At 40.4% G+C, this 19,378-nt stretch overlaps 1 protein-coding gene across 2 annotated transcripts in view; it reads right to left on the bottom strand.

Annotated features, from left to right (window-relative positions):
- MBD2 (methyl-CpG binding domain protein 2) overlaps positions 1-19,378 on the bottom strand; it is a 36,899-nt gene that overhangs the window by 16,116 nt on the left and 1,405 nt on the right. For both annotated transcript variants that reach the window (XM_035892954.1, XM_035892953.1), the window contains 2 exons: positions 7,394-7,553; positions 1,139-1,276 (listed from right to left, as the gene is read on the bottom strand). In XM_035892954.1, the coding sequence (XP_035748847.1) occupies positions 1,139-1,276; positions 7,394-7,553 (298 nt within the window). The remainder of the gene's footprint in view (positions 1-1,138; positions 1,277-7,393; positions 7,554-19,378) is intronic.

The raw sequence follows: 19,378 nt of genomic DNA, 5'->3' as shown, positions 1-19,378 counted from the left end.
ACAAACAAAAGAAACCTCCTGACACACAAAGTGTAGTAGTTCAAAAGGAAAACCCAAAGAATGTGAAGAGAATCAATAGACACATGCAATTATGCATCTTTTAGATCTGAATGCGATAAACTTACATGGCCCCTGTTGAACTTCATGGGACCAACAGTGAGGTTAGCTGAGGCCTTCAAATCTTGCTAAAAGACAGCTCAACAAGATGATCCAATACGGCTCGATATTTCTTCTTTTTCTTTCTCACCTGAATTTAGAGGATGCAGAGTCTGAATTCCTTATGTTATTTCTTACAAGAACAGTATTCAAGATGTTTGAAAGTGCAATATTAGAGACAGCTCGAGTTTCAAAGGAAATGTTGTTAAAAGTTAGTGACATACAAGTGTACAAAAATGTGAATGTGCCTCTGCCTTTTCATCTCATCCCTGGACTCCTAAGATAGAATAAGGTGTTTCAATTTGATGGTAGTAATGCCATGACTCAAAAAATACAAGTCAGATTTAAAAACAATACCTCAACCCAATACACACTACATTACCTAGCCGATCATTCGTTTGTTAACTAGATTTCTGCTTCTTCTCAGCTCCCCATAAAATAAAACCCAAAAAAAGCATTGTGTGAACAGGTGATCTGTCATTGATAGAAAGAAAAGCAGCTAAAGGAAAAGTTGTTTAAGATGAGTTTATGTTACTGTGTTTTGTATTTATAGGAGCAATACAGTGAAAGAGGGATTTAAAATACAGGTTTTTATTGATTTTCCACAAAGTTCTTCTATGTAAAAGAGAGATATTACTTCCTGATGATAACCATGTATTTTATAAATTTCTATTAAGAAGCTGCACATGACTTTTTTTTATGTTTGATGTCGAATTTTTACAGTACAGCATACATCTGAATTTCAAGAGGAACATGGTAATCAAATACGAATGAAGTTTTGGACTAAGAAAAACTAATCTCCATATGAACTGACTGTTATTTCTGTTTGGGTTTTTTTAAATTGTATGTGTTACACACATGTCTGTAAGTAACCTTCGAGACAGGAATTCCTATCTGTAATTGAAGCACAACTGAAAATAAGCACATTTTCAGCTCGTTTCAACTTGCTGAGCAGTAACAATGAAAACAGACTAACTCTTACCTGTCGTGGCTGCTCTGTCACTCGCTGTGGATCAGATCTTACTTTGTTACTAGGATGATTGGTAACTTTGGTGACCGGTTGTTTGAAAATCGATGCAGTTTGTCTGATTGGTAAAGTCGTATTCAAGTCTGGTTTTCCCTGTTAAAAAAAGAAAAAAAGTGAATTAAGAAAAATTATACAGAAAAACCACACAAATTAACGTTGGATTCACCCTCTTCTACTGATGTGCAAAAGGAGGAGTCTTTTTTTTTGGAGTAAAGATTTCCCTTAAATGCTGTACTTAACTAGCCTTTGCAGTCATCCATTTTAAAGTGAAAAAAAAAGTTAACACTTGACTGGTTCCACACTTTTTCACCTTCTTGGGAAGACTCAAACTGCTTGAAAAGCCCATCTTTTCTTTTGTTAAAATACGTATGTTAACTGTGCAAGTGACTTACGTTCTGCAAAAAGACAGCTTCGCCATCAGATGTCAAAATGGAATCTCCAAAGCTTCATTAAAATATGTTTGTAGCCAACAGTTTATAGAGTTCCAAGTCTATAAGAACAGCAACTTCCTACGTAGCTTCAGTTACAAATTTCCTACATCAAACAATTCTTAATTAAGTGCAGTAATTTATTCTGGAATGAAATTAAAACTGTATCAACTTTAACAAAGTCATTTGGCAAAGCTCATTTTTATCAGGTTTGTGAACCGGTGATTCCCAGGCATCAGATACAACGTCACCAATAATATCTTGTCACACATCCAACCCTTAGGCCCGTAGTGCCTGAACCCCTCCCCCCAGCAACAACCCCAGGAGTATTTGGGGTGGGGGAATGGAATTCTCCCCAAATCCCCAAGATCGATGAAGAAAGGAAAGGGTCCATCATCACCTGCACACCATTCCAGCTGGTCTAAATCTGTCTCTCTATCCAAAAAGCAGACTGCCAGTCTGAAGGCTGTGCCAACAGAACAAGCCCCTTAGACTCCCCTTACTTAGACTCCTAACTATATGACAGAAAGCAATCTGTTGGCTTAGAAATGGGAATTAAATCTCAATCTTCAACTCCTCCATATTTAGATTATACAGTGTGGACTACACAACTTTGTAAAAGAGACTATGTTAAGAACCAGAGAGCACATGCTTGTTTAAAAATCATTTGTTCCTAAGCTGGACACTCTGGAATTCCAGACAATGAAAGTTAGAACACTGACTATAGATATTCCGTAACGATCTGTATAAAAATGAAAGTAAAAATATAGCGAGAGGCTTAGGCTTATTAAGTGATAAGCCTTCTCTTCACGGCATCTGTCTCGGATTAAATTATTATTTTAAAAGCACGTATCCCTCTTTTAGAGCTTTGCTAGAGCAACCTGGCAGGGTAGCTCCTCCATCACCAGAATGTCCTGTATTTTGGCGTACCTGTTATCGCAAGGTGGAGGGCTGATGAGAAAGGGAGTGAAGTCATTCTTCCTGTACGGGTACAGTGCATAATCTACAAACTAGCAGTGAAGAGAATATCATCCAGAGAAAGTAATTTTCATGATGAAGACCGTTCTACAGGCAAGCCACTTAATCCCCAAATACATCCTTACGCATTACAGCGGTTATTGTGTTGGTGGCTCCTATCCAACTGTGCAATTCATGTGGGTGGGAAGAGAGGCAAGGGAGGGGATGACATGATGCTACTAGATCCTTCCTGGTAGTTAAAAATGAGGAATTCCTCCATGTAGTTCTAAGGAATGTAACTGATAGGAAAGAGCAACAGAGTAACGCTTCTTATTTATCTAGGCATGTCAACATAACCTAAATGAAGGGCTAGTTTTAAAATTTCAGGCCTCAATTTTTCATGCAGATGGCAAAGAAGGTGATTGATCGAGAGTACTATGCGTATTCTTAGCTATGCAACAATATGACTCATTTATAGGTTAGCACTGCAGCATTTGGGGAATCCTTGCTTAATACTGGTTTGCTCACCCTCTCCTAAGAGCCAAACCAGTTTTCCAGACCAACAGAAGAAACATGCTAGAACATATGGGTGAATTCTGAAAGAGTTCTAGAAATCTGTTCTTTTCAACGGAAGCCATTCTGATCACAGGTCTCTGTTCCAACCACTCCTTTAAATATACTGTGTTATTTTATAGGTCCCCTTTCTTCATCTTTTCTGGGTAGCAGTTAACTCATTTAAATATAATAAGGCTAAACCCACAAATTCCAACGGAAGTCTTCCTCAGAAATTCAGGCACCTATCATTTCTGGTTTATAAACTTACAGCCAGAAACTAACCATCTCCATGTCTGGCAGTATTACTGTGTTCAGATGGGAAAAGCAGCACAGCTTCAGCTCCACCACTGTTCATTCTTGTCTAACTGGGACCAGGGTTTCCACAGCCAAAGCAGATGGCAACAGAACAGGAGTACTTCTGCCCAATCACACTTAATAGGTCTAACCAACCAGAGAAATTACCATTCAGTTAGCACAGAAATTGTGAGAGCTTTTTATACAAAGTGGAAGTGAGAATCTAAGCTTATAAATAAATCTAGACATCAATCTTCTCCTAATGTTTCACCCAGGTAGTCCCAGTCCACTAGAAAAATACTTTCAGATACTTCGGTCATTGCTTTTAGCATGTGCTTTGCATGGTGGGTATTCCCCACTGATGATGACAACAGGAAGTCTAATGTTAGACTTCGTATATATTTTCATATATAATTAAAGCACCTCTGATGAGCACAGAATCACCAACTAGAGCTAGACAGTACTCGCACGTACTTAAATTTGCACAAAGTATTTTGAGGACGAACTTCCCACATGCCACATAACTTAATTCACCCCAGAACCTTGATAGACCTTGCCTATCCTACAAGCTTCACATTCCCTGATCTTGTGACATCAAGTTCAAAGTAGTATTTGAAGCTTTGAAGTCCATGCCCCCAGGGCATTCTCTGCAGGAGCATCAGTATTAGTGGTAAAATACCTATTAAAACTGACAAACCCAATAATATCACAGAGCCGTCTGCCATATGGGGGTAAGTATGGTTTAGCAAACATTTCTAGAACAAAGGTCTTCATTTCAAGTTCATGAAAAATATTCACAGGTTCCTTTTGGCCAGTAATGTGACTTGAAGAGGAGTTAAAAAAGAAATCCATTAAACTTAGAAAAATAAAAAGGGAGATTTCTTCAGGCAGCGTGAGAAATTCAGACAATTCAGCTACATTAATGATATGGCCCCCAGAATTAAAGTGAAACTCTGAGAAACTATGCAGGAAACACAGGTTCAAGGGCTAGATGTCCCATATACTTCTTACTGAAGCTACATACTAGAAAATGGTCACTAGGATAAACTAGTTCTTAAACTAAGAACAGATCAATTCCTAAGTACTATAATTATAATCTTAACCACCTTTCTATTTTATTTCCTTTCTGCTCATAGTCATCTCTGGGCTTTCTGATCTCATCCTAAATAAACAGTCTCTCATTTGTGGCACCGAGTTTTGAACAGCAGAAATAAACTCTGTAGTACAGAAACTTGCTAAGCTCACCCGTCTCCAGCACCTGCAGATCTTCAGATGTACAGGGGGAAAAAAAAAAAAAAAAAATCATTGCACGTTAACAGGAAGCGACTGATACTCGGAGAAACTCTTTTTCACAACATATCATCAGCCAGCCAGCCATAAGATTTATTCACAACAAAGGAAAAGATTCCAGTACATCCTAACAGAAATAAGTAACAGAGATCCCTACAACACCACCTCTCCTGAAGAACAGAAAGCTCTTTTGAGCTTTCCAGATAAAGACACTCTCTGCATGTTCCAAATGGTCAGACACAGATTACTTCATTTCCGATGGCGATTAAGCTCACGATATTCAGTTCCAGGCACACCTACAAAACTGCAGCCTTCAGAAACACAGACGTACTGCGGGCTTTTACACTGCTTGACCGCTATCACAGAACAAAGTCTCTTCCTACTCTGGGAACTACAGCAGTGTATCAGCTAGCAGAAACGTTCCCCGCTCGTTTTTACTCATCAGGAGTATTTTATGCTCCAACAACAGCTTCCAAAAGAATTTCAGTCCACTGCCTTTGCAAAGACACGCATTTCTAGAAGCATCAATGTGCCCCAGACATAAAAACATTTTAAAACCTCAGCAATGCATTTGTAGGCCCTCCAGATCCTTTAACCTAAGAAGTCACTTACAAGCAGACGGCATGTTTAACCAGTAGCCTCTATTATGATTTCTTTTCAACAGAAAGAATTGATAAGCATATTTTTATATAATCACAGCAGTACGTCGTATCTACTGGATTCATATTCAATTGTATTCCTTATTTCATTGCCTCTTTGAAAGCACTGCAAATAAATAAAGTAACTCAATTTGCAAGTGAAATGTAAAAATGGTTACACAGAAGCCAATGGGAAGATTAGCATAGGTTGAAGCAAAACTCCTACCGTAAATAAACGTATCAAATATATGCCTTTACTGCCAACACTGAAAGGTCAGGAAGAACGCACAAGGCTAGGGTTGGAGGTAAGTATTTTCTTGAAGAATATTTCCACGTCGTTTACACTGTTGCCCATTAACATCACAAAATGAAGAGCATTCATTAGCATATACTATCCCCAGGGCCATTTTGAGCCCGGTGGCATTTACTGTGTCAGTCTTGACATTGAGTTCTAGTCCGTCAATGATGAGAATCTCAAAGGTTACAAGTATGGCAAGACAGCATTTCCATCCACCAGCTGCATAAATCCAACTGCCTAGACACGTCTGAGAAGGAAGACTCAAGTCTATTTTGCTATTCCTTCTTGAAACATAAGGGGAGCCAAAGAATTTAGAAAACATTTGTGGTAAATTGTTTGTACAAAACCAAACAACCCATCAAATATGAACAAGTTTATACACAAACTTGCCCAAGGGAGTCTGGCTTTTATGGCCCCCCAGCAGCACGGCTGCAAGGCAGGCCAGAAGATGACCACAACCAATGTCTTTCAGGATCTGTGGAAGAGAACGTAAACTTCAGGAATAAGTTGAGATCTCATTTTTAACTATCACAGGAATACTGGAGAAATTCTTGCAAGCTCATGAGTTACAGATTCAGTCACTCAGAATAATAAATGTTATTTACCTAAAAAAAAAAGCATTTCTTTCTAATCTTGTATTTAACAGAGCTACTGTGAGTAACATTCAAGTAATCTAAGATCACAGGAATACAAAGTGAGCACAGACTCGTCTAGGCTCTATATACCAAATTTTGTAATTTCTGCTCATGCCAAAAACCTAACCAAAGCCTTTTCTTGGACTACCCCCAAATGTTATATCATTTGAAAGCCTGATATCTGTGGGAAGAAAATATTAAATAATTTGAACACATGCTTTAAATAAAAATGAAATCAGCATGAAATGTGTGGTTCACGCATTACAAACGGCAGATGACAAAAAACATCAGTGCACAAGACATAGCTGTAACTTGTTAGGTATTTTCATACACCACTGTAAATTATGAAATCCTGAGGAATAAAACAGTTTAAAAAGAAAACATTGCAGGTTGTTATAGAAATCCTTTCAAACTGTTGTATGAGGTTTCTGAAGTTTCTCCAGGAACATATTATGAGCATCAGCTAAATTTACTGGTCATGTCCCTATGTGCTACCTCAGTTATTTCACTTCCGTATGCTTCACTTCTATTCTTATACATTTTCTTCAGTATTCACTGTTGTTCAGAAAGAAACAGACAACAATCAGATCAATTGAGAAAGGCCCAATCTTAAACAGAGAAACACCTGGCCTTGTTAAGCTACATAGCTGCACACAGACATCCAGATTTGTACAGATAAATACATTTGCCTCAGCAAACAAGCTTCCTGGCACATACTGCACACATTCAAAATGTGAACTATTTCATCTCAGAACAGGAAGATGAACATAGCAATTTGAAGCCTTGCACAGGAGAATCTCTTGGTGTCGACAGTCCTAACTCATCCCATTTAGAGGAATATCATTCAGGCAGATGACTAGCACTGAGGTTCTTATTCCCAAGCCAACTCCTGAATTACTCAAGCTTTTGATTCATACTTAACCTCACCTTAGTATTTTCTTGGTGGTAGCAGAGTATTCCTTCTATTTATAAATTTACATCTCTACCACTACTAAATATTAAACATACATTTACATCTTAGAAGCGGACTGCTTTAAGCAGAAAAGAAATTGCTAAATGAACTACAGGCAAGGAAATTCTTAGGATATCCTTAAACACAGTATTTACTAACAAACCTTATTTTGATTGAGAGAATCATTCCTTAGTCTCTGTTTGTTCTTCTGCAATTTACTGGGCATCATCTTTCCCGTTCTGAAGTCAAAACTGCTGAGATCAACAGTGTTTCCCAGGTATCTTGCCAACTGAGGCTTGCTTCTGAACTTCTTACCACTTGGACTAAAAAGAAGAAAACACTTTAGTATGTTTTGTTGTACAAGAAGATACAACCTTGACTTCTTATAACAGGTTTTATACCTTGTTAAATACCTAAAAAGTTTCCATTATCTTTATTCCATGTGGCATGTTCATTGATGGGTTGATTAGTGATGGTATACCTGCCCAGCCTCTGCATATCCACTCCCATCCTTTGCGCAGGATTTAATTTCTGTGTCAGGCTGTTGGACGCCAGGATACGCTAGACCTTGGGAAGCTGGCTTAGCAGTATGGCTAAACCAAACTCCAGTATAAGAAGTATCAGTGTCAGGCTGTGGCCAAGCGCAGGACCCTCTCTGCGCAAGTGTGAAGACCGTAGGCGAAGTTTAAACTGACTGCTAGCGAAGGCCAACCTAGACTCAACAGCAACCCTTCTCAGCTATCAAACAGCAAGGCATTAAACCGATGCACAGAACTGGGGTTTGAGGTGACATCTCTTAGCTATTCAGTCACTAAGACCGGTGAGCAAAGCCAGGTAAGTAACTGAGCAGCAAGCAAGCAAGCAGCAAGCAAGATGATGCAGAATGTGAAACAGGTCCAAAGCTGCAATTGTGTGCAGAGATCCCATCGTAACAAATGAAATCAGGTCTAGGGAAGTCATTTCAATCATCTTCATTTGGAATGATGGAATTACGATTGCCCTGAAGTCCCAGCTGACCTTCTTGAGTAACATCAGCAAATGCCCAATTTCCAGTTACCCTAAGGAAACGGTCTGTCTACTGATCTTCACATCACAGAACTTTCTGTCCCCTCATCTCTACTTTGTTCTCAAGCATCCCGAACCCAGGCACGCACATTGTGCACACCCTGCCTGCACTAAATATGCATTTAATCCATGCGTATTTTCACCAACCTCACTGGGGCTCCCTCTAGACTTACTAACCAGTTTGCATGCCCTGTGTGCAAGTCACTGCTCATAAGCACCTTACTGACAGAAGCAATACGGCTCATTTCACTGTAAGGGACAACGGTGCTGCCCCCAGATTTAAAAGCTTGGCAGAAAATGAAGTATCAAGAACAGCTCTGTAAAACTCAGACCATAACACCAGTTTGTGATAGTCTCTTAGTATAGATAGCCGTGAAAATGGCTAAATACCTGTCATGTGAAGGCAACAGTCCCTTGCTCTAATGCAAATTTCTATCCCATGGAACACATCAAGTGTCAAGATCTTCCCACTACTGAAACCCAAAAGGTTAACTGAACTCAGAAGGTTTTTCATGCCACTTCCTTTCTGCAGAAAACTACTGGAGATTTTTGTTTTCTTCACTTTTCCAAAGTGATGTTGTTTTGTTTTTTTTTTTTAACTTAAAAACACCTTGAGGCAAGAACTTCCCCACAGAATACATATTGAATTCTGGGAAAAACAGCTAATTAAGCCAAACATTTTTCAAAGTCATTTATATGAATCCAGAAATATGGAAAGACCTAATTAACAAGAGGTAAAGGGTGGGAGAAAAAGACTTAAAACAGATCACAATCAAGGATGGGTATGTGGGGGAAATAAAACCCAACCCACCACACATAGGTACACACACACACACCCCACCACAAAACTCTTTCCTACTTCTTGTAAACCAAGAACTGAAACTATGCTATAAGCCAAATTAAACACAACCCCAGTTTTATTTTAGATAGTGGAGATTAACACTCTGCCTTGTTAACAGTAGGACAAATTCTGCACTGAAAGTCAGAGAGAGAACAAGTCTTTTGGGGGGCAAGTACAGTTGCTGTTAAATTAATCTGACCCCTTGCCTTTCATTCCTATTCAGGCACCTATAGGAAAAGTTCAGGATAAAACCTTGTCAAGAATTGCTGGCTGCCTCGCTGAATGTCCCTGTTTCCTTACAGACTGGAAGGGCTGAATTTACTGAATAAAGCCTCCTGTTATTAATTGTTTTCCCGGCTTTCCTAGTGAACATAAAGCACTGAATGAAAAGGAGGAAACAATGACTATAAGCAAACCCTGAAGTTGGTGTTAATATTCTCTGTTCCAGGCACTTTTTTTTTTTTAATTGAAACCTATATACACTCAGTCATTTTAGCCCATTGTAGCTATTGAAAGGATATAGAAATTTGACACCCTACATCTTCTATTATATCCTAATTTTGGTACCAAAGATGAAACATGCTACCTTTCATTTTTGCCATGTCGCCACTTTCTGTTGTTCTGTAAGAAGCTCACAGACTGCGTCATCAAGACAGCACTCTTTGTACTAGCTCTCCTCCTCAAGTTCCTTGGAGAGAGATGCTTCATGTACACCTCGAAGGAATCCAGAATTCCAGCAGTGAGCACTTATCAGCCTAGCTTCACTAAAAATTCTTCCTGTAGAACTTTGGAAACAAATTTCACAAATAAAAGCAGACTTTATAAACACATCCAACATTCCTAAATTCCATTATTTACACATCTAACATTTTGGGGGGGGGTCTCATTTGGTTGTTTTGTTCAGTAATCTAAAAGCAAATCAAAGCATACGATCCAATATTCCATATTAGCGCCTGCATGGATCATTGGTAGGGCTGGTATTAAAGGCTTTTTCAATCCACAGCACAAAATCTCCCATTTAAGTTAACAGCGAAACCCTTAGCAGGGACAGACTGCAATCCATTAGCAAAATATCTAGTTTCACCTTAATTTCAGTGTTAAGAAGAACTGCATTTTTGTGCCGAGATTAAAAAATAAAAAATACACAAATTAAAAAATAATCCAAGACAAAAAAGCAGCAACTGAAAACAGGCATTTTTTTTTTTTTTAGTAGAAAGTGTTTGACATTCTGTCCCATAGCTTTTGCTTCCACGTTTTCCCACACTGGTGTGAAGGATGACAGGCTTGCTCTGTCTGGCCTTGACCTGACATGACAGGAGCAAACAAAAAGGGCAGGCAGAGAGCAATCTGTCCGCCTTAGCTTCGGTCGCCACTTCAGTCGAGTACATATTCTGGACTTTTTTTTTTTACATTTCCCTTACTCCACCACTCATTTCTCACCATCCTACTCCTTTTCCAGACGTTGCTGCCTCCAGTCAGCGCTCAGTGACCACAGTACCTCCCTGTCTCCGCAGAAGTATGTCACTCCTTGGCATCCCACCACGTTCATATTGTTGTCAATGCATCTCTTCCTTCCAAGTGGTGAATCAACCATCTGCCCTCTCTGACAAAAAGCAGAAATTCTTTTTCTTAGTCCTTAAGTCTTCTACTCCTTAATATTTTCATTCTGAATCATCCCCTTATCTTCAAAATCATCCAATTCCTCCCGATGATTTTCTGCTCCTCACTTGTTCTGATGACATCCCAGGTATGAAATTTGCTCACGCTGCATAGCGCACGCGGCTTGCGCGGCCACGTTAACAGACATCACTAACAGCCTGGTGCCAAAAATATCACCCACGCAACTCCAACAACCAAGAAGCCCTTGTTTTATCATAACCTATTACTGCCTCCTCTTCACCCCATACCTTAGCCATCTTATGAAACCTGCCGTGTTTTCCATTCTCCAGCTTCGACGAAACCTAAGGACACACAATTGAAAAGTGCAGTTCACTGAAGCCCAACAGCCTGAGTAGCATTCTTTCTGCTTACTTCAGAACAGTATTTTGGCACAAACGCCAAATTTCTACTATGAAACTACGTGTCATTTGATTCCATTTTCCACAGAGGCCCTTACCCTTAATTGTTCTTCATTTCAGAGTTTCAGCAAGTTCATATGATGTCAAAATACTGGAGAAAGTACATGCTCTGTAAGCCTTCTGGTTCAACCTCAGTAGCTGGCAAACAAATACCCGCTGGCCTCCCATTCACTCTCAAGGCTGCCATTTTTTCTAACATCGTCCCAACTCATCATTTCAGATGTCAGACTTTCCCCCTGCCCTGAGAGGGAGATGCATACACGAACTGGAAGGATTTGAATAAACTCAAAACTTTATTTCCACCCCACCTGTATTAGTTTTCACATATATTCATTTTTTTCACTACCAGTCTTGTAGTTGTTTCCATTTTCTACTCTGAAAGTGTAGGCTGTCAAACCACTAAAGTAATGCCTTAATTTCTGAATCATTCCCAGATTATCTTCAATCTCTAACCTGCTCCTGCTGCAAAGCTTTCTCTTACCTGCAGAGAAAGCTCCATGAGGTTAAAGTCAAATAAAAGGCCTATTTGCAGAGGCTTTATTTGAACATCTATTAAATAATTAGTATGCACTAATGGAAAAGAGTGAGGTTATAGAACCTATTTAAGACAGGATGTCTACATAAAAACATGCTACTTACACATCTTGGCTGAAACTAAGAAACAGCACGTTCTTTTTTTTTTTCCCCCCTCTAAAGGTGTGAAAACCAAGCTTAAGTTCAAATTTAGTTTCGAGTAGCAAATGAAGGTGGATGGAGAGGTATTAAGCTTTCTTCTCTCTGAGTAGGCACTCTGGATGATTCTCTGGAGGTATCTTAGAAGTCAAACTGAAAGGACAATGAAGGAAGCTCAGCCTTTGAAGTCACACTTGCTGCAGAGGATTTTTTAAATGCATTGTTCTGAATTCACATACTCTAAAATTTCAATTGCTACAACAAGTCAGAAGCATGGACCGCTGCGTTATTTTAAGGAAACTTTACACAGATATGGGAGACACCAGTAAAATTTGCCTTCATCCACAGGTTCTGCACATTCATTAATCTTACACTGACTTCTTTCATGCAACAAGAAGCAAGTGAAAGCGTTCTTTCAGGGTGCTGTGACAACGCAGCACCTCTGGCCTGACTACGTTGCAGCGTGACCCAACATTGAGACAATTTCGAATCGCAAGATCAACGTGGGATTACACAGCAATATCTCCGCACAGAATTTCAACAATAGCTTGTGGTAAGACTGTTCTTTTTATAAGCATTAACTAGAAAAAGTTACGAGTATTTAGTCTTACCTAAAGACAGTTCATTTTCTATAGCTTTTTAAAAAAATTTATTAATTTCAGTTAGAAGTTTCTGGGTTTTTTTTCCAAGCAGGAATATTATATTTAGTGCACCTGAGACTTAGTTCTGCCACAGCTGACATGCCTATCAGCACTTAAAACTTTATCCTGTCAAATTAAAACACCGTACAATGTTTTTCAACATAACCAAGTAACAAAAAACCAGCACACCTCAAACGAGGTGACGTGCCAACAACATCTAAAAACTATTCTTTCAGTGACATTATCGAGGCTCAAATCACTTCATACAAGATTAAACAAAGAGCACAACCCTTCACCTCCAGCTATACGCTCGTGCAAATTCACAGACTATACAAATTGAAGTTCTTAGTGGGCTGAAGGGGATTATGTCATATAACGAGCTCGCAAGGAACTTTATTAAAAAAGCCACTTTTCAGATGTTTCCTGTAAAGCAGCAGAGCAAGCTAATTAACGTACAAGGAATTTACCTTCAATTTTAGCATACAGCAAAACCTACTTGATACCAGCCCCCTCCCCTCCCCGGTTCAAAACGTAGAGCGGGTTTACAGGCAAGACAGTAGTGTGGCTTATTAAAACAATAACCTTGTTGGCAGACGTTTCTGGGTTTGGTTGCTTTCAAAGCAATTTTGGCAAACTTTCTTTTTTTTTTTTTTTTTGGAGTTTTTGCTTGCTGGCCCTCCCCATCAAACAGATTTTTGAGGAAAATTTCAACCATAGCAAGCTAGCTAGCTGCTCCAACAGCAGATGACAACAGGGAAAATAGGCTGTCTTCTCCAAGTTTAAAAGGTCTGGCTTTTCAAAGCAGCTCTAGCTTCCAAGTTTTGCAGCAGTGGCTAAAATGATAAGAAACTGAAGAAAGAGAAGGTGTGATCTCGTGGCTATTAAACCACAATTCATTCCCCTAATTTAGTATTTACGCCCTCTGCTACAGCACTGCAGGGTCAGTCTAAACGCATCAGTCACGGCACCTATCCCAAGCTGACCAAGAGTTGCACGGTCTTTTCTCAGCATCCCATCTGGCAGGCTGTAGTCTGACCTAGAGCGACACACCAATGAAGAGGAAGAAAAATGCTAAACAAACACTTTTGAAAAGGCAATTCAGATTAAAGACATCTTAATTTGGCTACCTAACAGAGGCTGAGCAAGGCAAAGTATTTCTACCGATCGCTCCCCTCCACAGGTTGGGAATGAAGCCCAGGGAAGTAAGGAGATTGAAAACAGACCCGAGCATTTCACAGTGTAATAGTAAATAAGACCACAGAAATCCCACAATAAAATGAGTTGTTTGATCTTACATTCAAGGGAACCTAATATTGGACAGCTGCTGCCTAAAGCCTCCGAGGTAGCTGCCCTCTAAGGGAACATGACAGATTTGTTCACCACGACGTCAAGACCGCTCTGCAACTGTTGGAGAGATCTTTCCTCAAAGATTTGTTTGCAAATACTCAAACGCACACTCTGAGACGTTCGAAGATTCGGTAAAGAAGTCACTGCATGAATGGCGTAACATAATACATCTTCGTGCCGTCAAAGGAGTTCAGCATCTGGTAGCTAATTTAACTTGCAAGGAAAATGTATTTTTTACGCAACAGTACATATACTTTACACCACCACACTAAATCACCAACAGCAGTTGACACCAATAAACTGTAAAAGGTTAATTTCTAGACTGTTATTTAATCTTCTATTTACGGGAATACTTTGGATTCATTTATCAGAATCTGTTTCTGTTTCCTAAACAACCTGGTGAGCTCCTTTGCTGGGACGGAGGACTGATTCATCGTGCCCTCAGAAAATGAAGTCAGAGTTACCACAATGACTTCGTAATAATCATTATTATCACTCACTACAAGGATTAATTCACCCTACAAAGAAAAGCAATTTATTTTACATACTAAGACCCTATGAGGCAGCATGGCTCAAGCAGCATTCCCGATGCTGCCCCGAACTTAAGTAGGGGAGATTGAAAATCCATGGTAACAGAGATCAATGCAAGTAACTGAGCCATGGAAATACGGAATAACACCCGTTCCACTTAAGCTTCTTTTTTACGTTCTTCTTCCAACCGGCAAAACAAAAGGCAGCCAAAATATTCAAACCAAAATCTGAAGATGATCAGAGAAAGCCTACACAAGAAAACTTGGCCTAACTCGTTTGTTATCATCATTGGCCTTGCGTTGGTTTTCATTTAAGGCTGGAAAAGCAGTAGAGTTACAAGCAGTGAAGGAGAAAAGATGCAGACTTTCAGAAGGGATGAGAAGAACAAGATGGCAAATGAAAATTCTCCTCCATGCCGGCCAGCCCCTGGAGTGGACGCACTGCAGAAAAAAGATCTAATAGGAGCAGTGCTAAGAATTTAACAAGCAGCTGATGGCAGCAGGCTTTTTTCTTGCACAGAAGGTGAAGTACATTCTCAAAATGTAGACCTCGCTCTATTAGGACTTGTCCTATGCTCTAATTACCCCTGGAAACAAACCAAACCAACGAGCCTACATATAACATAAGCACAACTGGGCATCACTCCGAAGTCATGACTTGCTCGCTTTTAAAGATAAAGGTCTACCCTAAAAAAAGAGAGGGGGGGGGGGAAGCACAGAATTAAACTAATCCTACTGTCACTGGAAACTCTCCTGCATTTATCTGACTGTCAAACCACAAAACAAACTTCAAAAGGATGTCTGTTTGCCCCGTGGGTACACCTAAACTGGAAAAGCTTTTGTAGTTAAACTTAACAGCCTATTAGAATCCACTGAAAGCGGTGTCAACTACTTGGCTTTTTTAATCTCGACTAGAAAAAAGTAGAGTAGCTCTTGCTTGCTTTTTTTCCCACGAAGAACAAATGCATCAAAACAGAGTATTAACTTGCTGCTGGTATGAAAGAAGTCATTGCATGCCAGAGTTTAAGAAACATTTTTCAACAGGTAAACGCTCCAGGGGGTTATATACACTAAAGGAATTTTACCGACAAAAAGAAGGGGTAAAGAAAGCAGAAGCTGAGATACCTGTGTTCAAAGTGCCCACTTTACTCAGACTTTTGCAAGACTTTGGAAGTATGATTGAGTCTTTTGACAGGACAGCAGCACCCCCTACCTCACAGTACACTGAATAAATAATACTTTAAAAAAATCACGATGCCAGTTCACTACAGTGTCAGGCCTTCCATAAATAGGTTACTGCTAGGAGAGTCACTGAAAAAATGCTCTGTGTGCAGGTACAGTTTCTCAGATAACTGTGATTATAGTAAGATAACAACAGTTCCGACAAATGGGAACTATGGTTCATACAAGCACAGCAGCTCGATTTGAAAGAACAATCAGATGTATAGCCTTAAATGTAATATCCTGGCTGTAGACAACGTGAAAGCCTACTCCCCGAGTATCACTCTGCAGATATGGGGAGGACATTATGAAGGACTTTGAGGCAAAGGCAGAGTCGCCATTCGGAAAGAGGGCTGCTTCTTCTCAAGGATGAACAAAACCTGTTTTCCAGCTCGCCTTTGCTGCAGGCTGAGCATTCACTCTACAGTATGGACAAGACGGCTGTTAAGAGAATTCCTACCTTCTTTATACTGGAAAAGCTCATGTATACTCCTGGAAGTTGCTACGTGTCTCAAACTGATTCAAAAGAACAATGTTTTGTCTCAGCACCACCGTAATCTTCTGCTTGACTTTAATCCCTATCATCGTCATTGTGAATATTCCTTCCTCTTGAGCCAGAACATCTGTGTTCGCTACCATACCCGCTCAAGCTACCGGCACCGCACACCGGGCCCGCTGCCCGCACAACCTTCCAGGAAGTTACCTGACGAGGGGATTAAAGTCTACACCAAGTATTTACTCAGAGAACGCTGTGCTGGTTTTGCATTTGCCCTACATTCAGTAGCATGATTTTTAACATTCCCTAGATCAAATAAGTTTATATTACTAAATATAGTCATTCTCTCCTCCCTCAAACTCGGCTCCAGAAGAACTACGATTATTCTCTATCACCACCACCAAGGATTCTGCAAGCCAAGCCAGGCCTCCGGTGTCCCCTGTGCAAGCCTACTATCCTCAAATCAAGCCACGCATGGGAATCTATTTCTTCTGAGTGTTCGAATAAGATTAAGCTATTGGAAGTTTACGTGAATCATTCTGAAGACGTACAAACTTAAAACGCAAAGGACATTTTCGTCACTGTCCTACAGTTGCCAGAAAAGTGCGGCATTGCTCTTTAAGTGGTCGTGCCAAATCCTGGCGATGCAGGCTTTTAGGGAATATATTCATCTGTATAAGGCACACAAACCAAAACCCACTTTGTACCCAACAACATATTTTAACAACGTAGCATTTATTAACATTTTTTTTTTTTTTTTTTTTTTTTCTCTCAACAGAGCTGGAGTGACATAACGCTTTTGAATGTATTTGGCCTGCTCTACTTACTGGATCAAAACAGATTTTCATTTGTTTTAAATATAGCAGTGCTGAAATCTGCCTCGTAGCTGTAACAGTATGAAAAGAGGGGAAAATAAATAAATAAAAAAGATAAATTTCCAATGCCAGTCCTGCCTGCAGCCATAAAAACATTTTTTATGTGTTTTACTTTGGTTGTGCAGATGTAGTTCTGTTACTGAACAGAAGTTATTTCTCTCGACATAAATGACTACTTATTTTTCCAAACCTGTAATCTGTAGTGAAATCAACAAACTCTAAGCTATGAGTTGCCTGGTAAGTTTTTAGTTTCAATTTTGCGGTTGTTTGGCAGAAGATCTGCATCACTGCTAACCATGCTGGAAGGCGTCCTAAAATTTGAAACATTTATTCCTACCACTTTCCCACATTAAAAAGACAGAACTCTGGAGTCGGTGATGAGCAGATTCCAGCCTTGCATCTTCAACAAAAATTGCGTTAAGGAGTTTCTTAACAGGGTTTTAGGCAACAGCAGCGGCAAAATCTGAAGGATGAAGGCTCAGATCATTACACAGAGGGGGCTAACCTCAAAAGCTGTGTTTTGATCTGGCATAGCATTTCTGAAGTGTTCCCACCACTTTTAATCGGATGATAATCGCAAAGGTCAGGAGACTCGTGGATGTATGTGAAGTGGGGCAAAAAACATCCTACCAGAAACTACTGGAAGCGCTTTGCTTTATCTGAGCGACTGGTTCACGTCTTCCTAAAGTGTGGCATGGTAAAAATACCATAAAGCAGTCCCGAAACAAGCAAGTTTCAAAATGCAAATAAGGTAGATTGCAACACGTACTAATCTGGCAAGAGCTGTTCTTAATTACTATGATTATTTAGATCATCACAGTAAATGAAGCTTTGTCCAATCCCTTTTGGGTTTTTTTCTAGCCTTAAGAAATCATAAAAGCATAAACCTCACGGTTTTAGTCAGCTAACTAAGGTGCCTTAACGAACTTAATGAGGTTACAGATCATTTTTTGCAAAGCAAAAACTAAAACCTGGAAATGCTAGAACTTACTGCATTATCCCCATGTTTTCCCAGTTTAATGAAGGATCTGTAGGGCATAAAACACTGACACCCCGATATTCTGCTGGGACAAACATGTGGCTGAACTCAAATGTTTTTAAAACAGGTCGTTCTGAGCGAAGAGCTGAAGTTACTTGGGCTTTCTACATGAAATATATTCCAACATAGTCAGCAGCGACTGTCTGGCTTGAGAAAAGTCTGGCATTTAATTCTGGAAAGAAGAAACCTACGCAGAACGTTCAGTTTAGCTAGCTGCAGAAACCCAGGACCCATCCAGAAAACAGGATTCAGACTGTAGCCTCAAGTGCGAGCGTTCAGACAGGCTTCACGGGGCAGCGCCGCAGAAGGGCAAGGCAGATGCAAAGAGATAGACAGCGATGCCAGATGCTACCCAATCGCCTGCCGCAATATTAGCAGGCGGTTGGGAGCGCAAGTCAGACAAAGGCGGCAAGACAAAACCAGAACTTGTCTAAAAAAGTTTTCATTCACAAAGCTCACGGAAAATCAACATTCCTCCTCCACATCTAGCGATCCTTTTGTCAGGCGTTTGATTTTCTTTGGCAGCCACACGTGATGGGTCAAATGATGCCATACTCAACGCTGACAGAAACCGACTTTTCCATGAGCTGGTATCTGAGAGGGAGGAAGCACGACTCCCCACTCCTCCGGCCGGGCAGCAGAGAGACTGAGTCCATTCATTGCAACAAAAGGAGACTGCTAGGCCTGCTCGGAAGCAGCAGTGTTAGGGAGAGGTTTCAGGTGTGGTTCATCAGATGCGTATAGAGCTATAAATAGAGGTGCTGTGGGCAAGAGGTTAGCTGTTGCAGAAGGCAGCTTCCTCTGCTGTGCAGCAGGCTGGACTTACAGAAGCGTGGCCTAAGAGCAAGACTTCAGAATTTATTTGATTTCTGCCCTGAGAAAAGAACTATCTTTTCAGTTTCTGAAAGCAAGCGGGAGGGTGAAACAAAATTAGGTTGCTGTTGCTTCTCGTGGTTTTACTACAACCTGTGCAGCAATGAGAACATTTAGCAGCAGCAAGACTTCTCCAATCTTCACGTGCTTTTAACTTTGCTAAAATTTCAACTGTTGTTACTGTAAGCTTCCTAATTAATTCGGGGGGTGGGGGTGGGGTGGGTGGTGTCCTGCCGATGACCTAACTATTTTGGTAGGATGTCTTGGGTACAGATAATGGCAACTCTGACTCAGTTTAAATGCGGGGAAGGGGGGGCTCTCTTTAGGCTGATCCTGCTCTACTGAAAGGCTAGGATCGGGAGGGCTGTCACGGGCCGGGTGCACTCCTCTCCCAAAGGAAAACCGGGCTGAGGGGCGCCTCGCAAGCCCTGCTGGCTCCCCAGCTGTCGGCCCGGCAGGCTGTCAGCCCT

This window comes from Egretta garzetta, unplaced genomic scaffold (assembly GCF_000687185.1).
Source record: "Egretta garzetta isolate BGI_Z169 unplaced genomic scaffold, ASM68718v1 scaffold384, whole genome shotgun sequence".
NCBI lineage: Eukaryota > Metazoa > Chordata > Aves > Pelecaniformes > Ardeidae > Egretta > Egretta garzetta.
The sequence above is the reverse complement of the archived record's forward strand: the minus strand, read 5'-3'. Positions and strand labels throughout refer to the sequence as shown.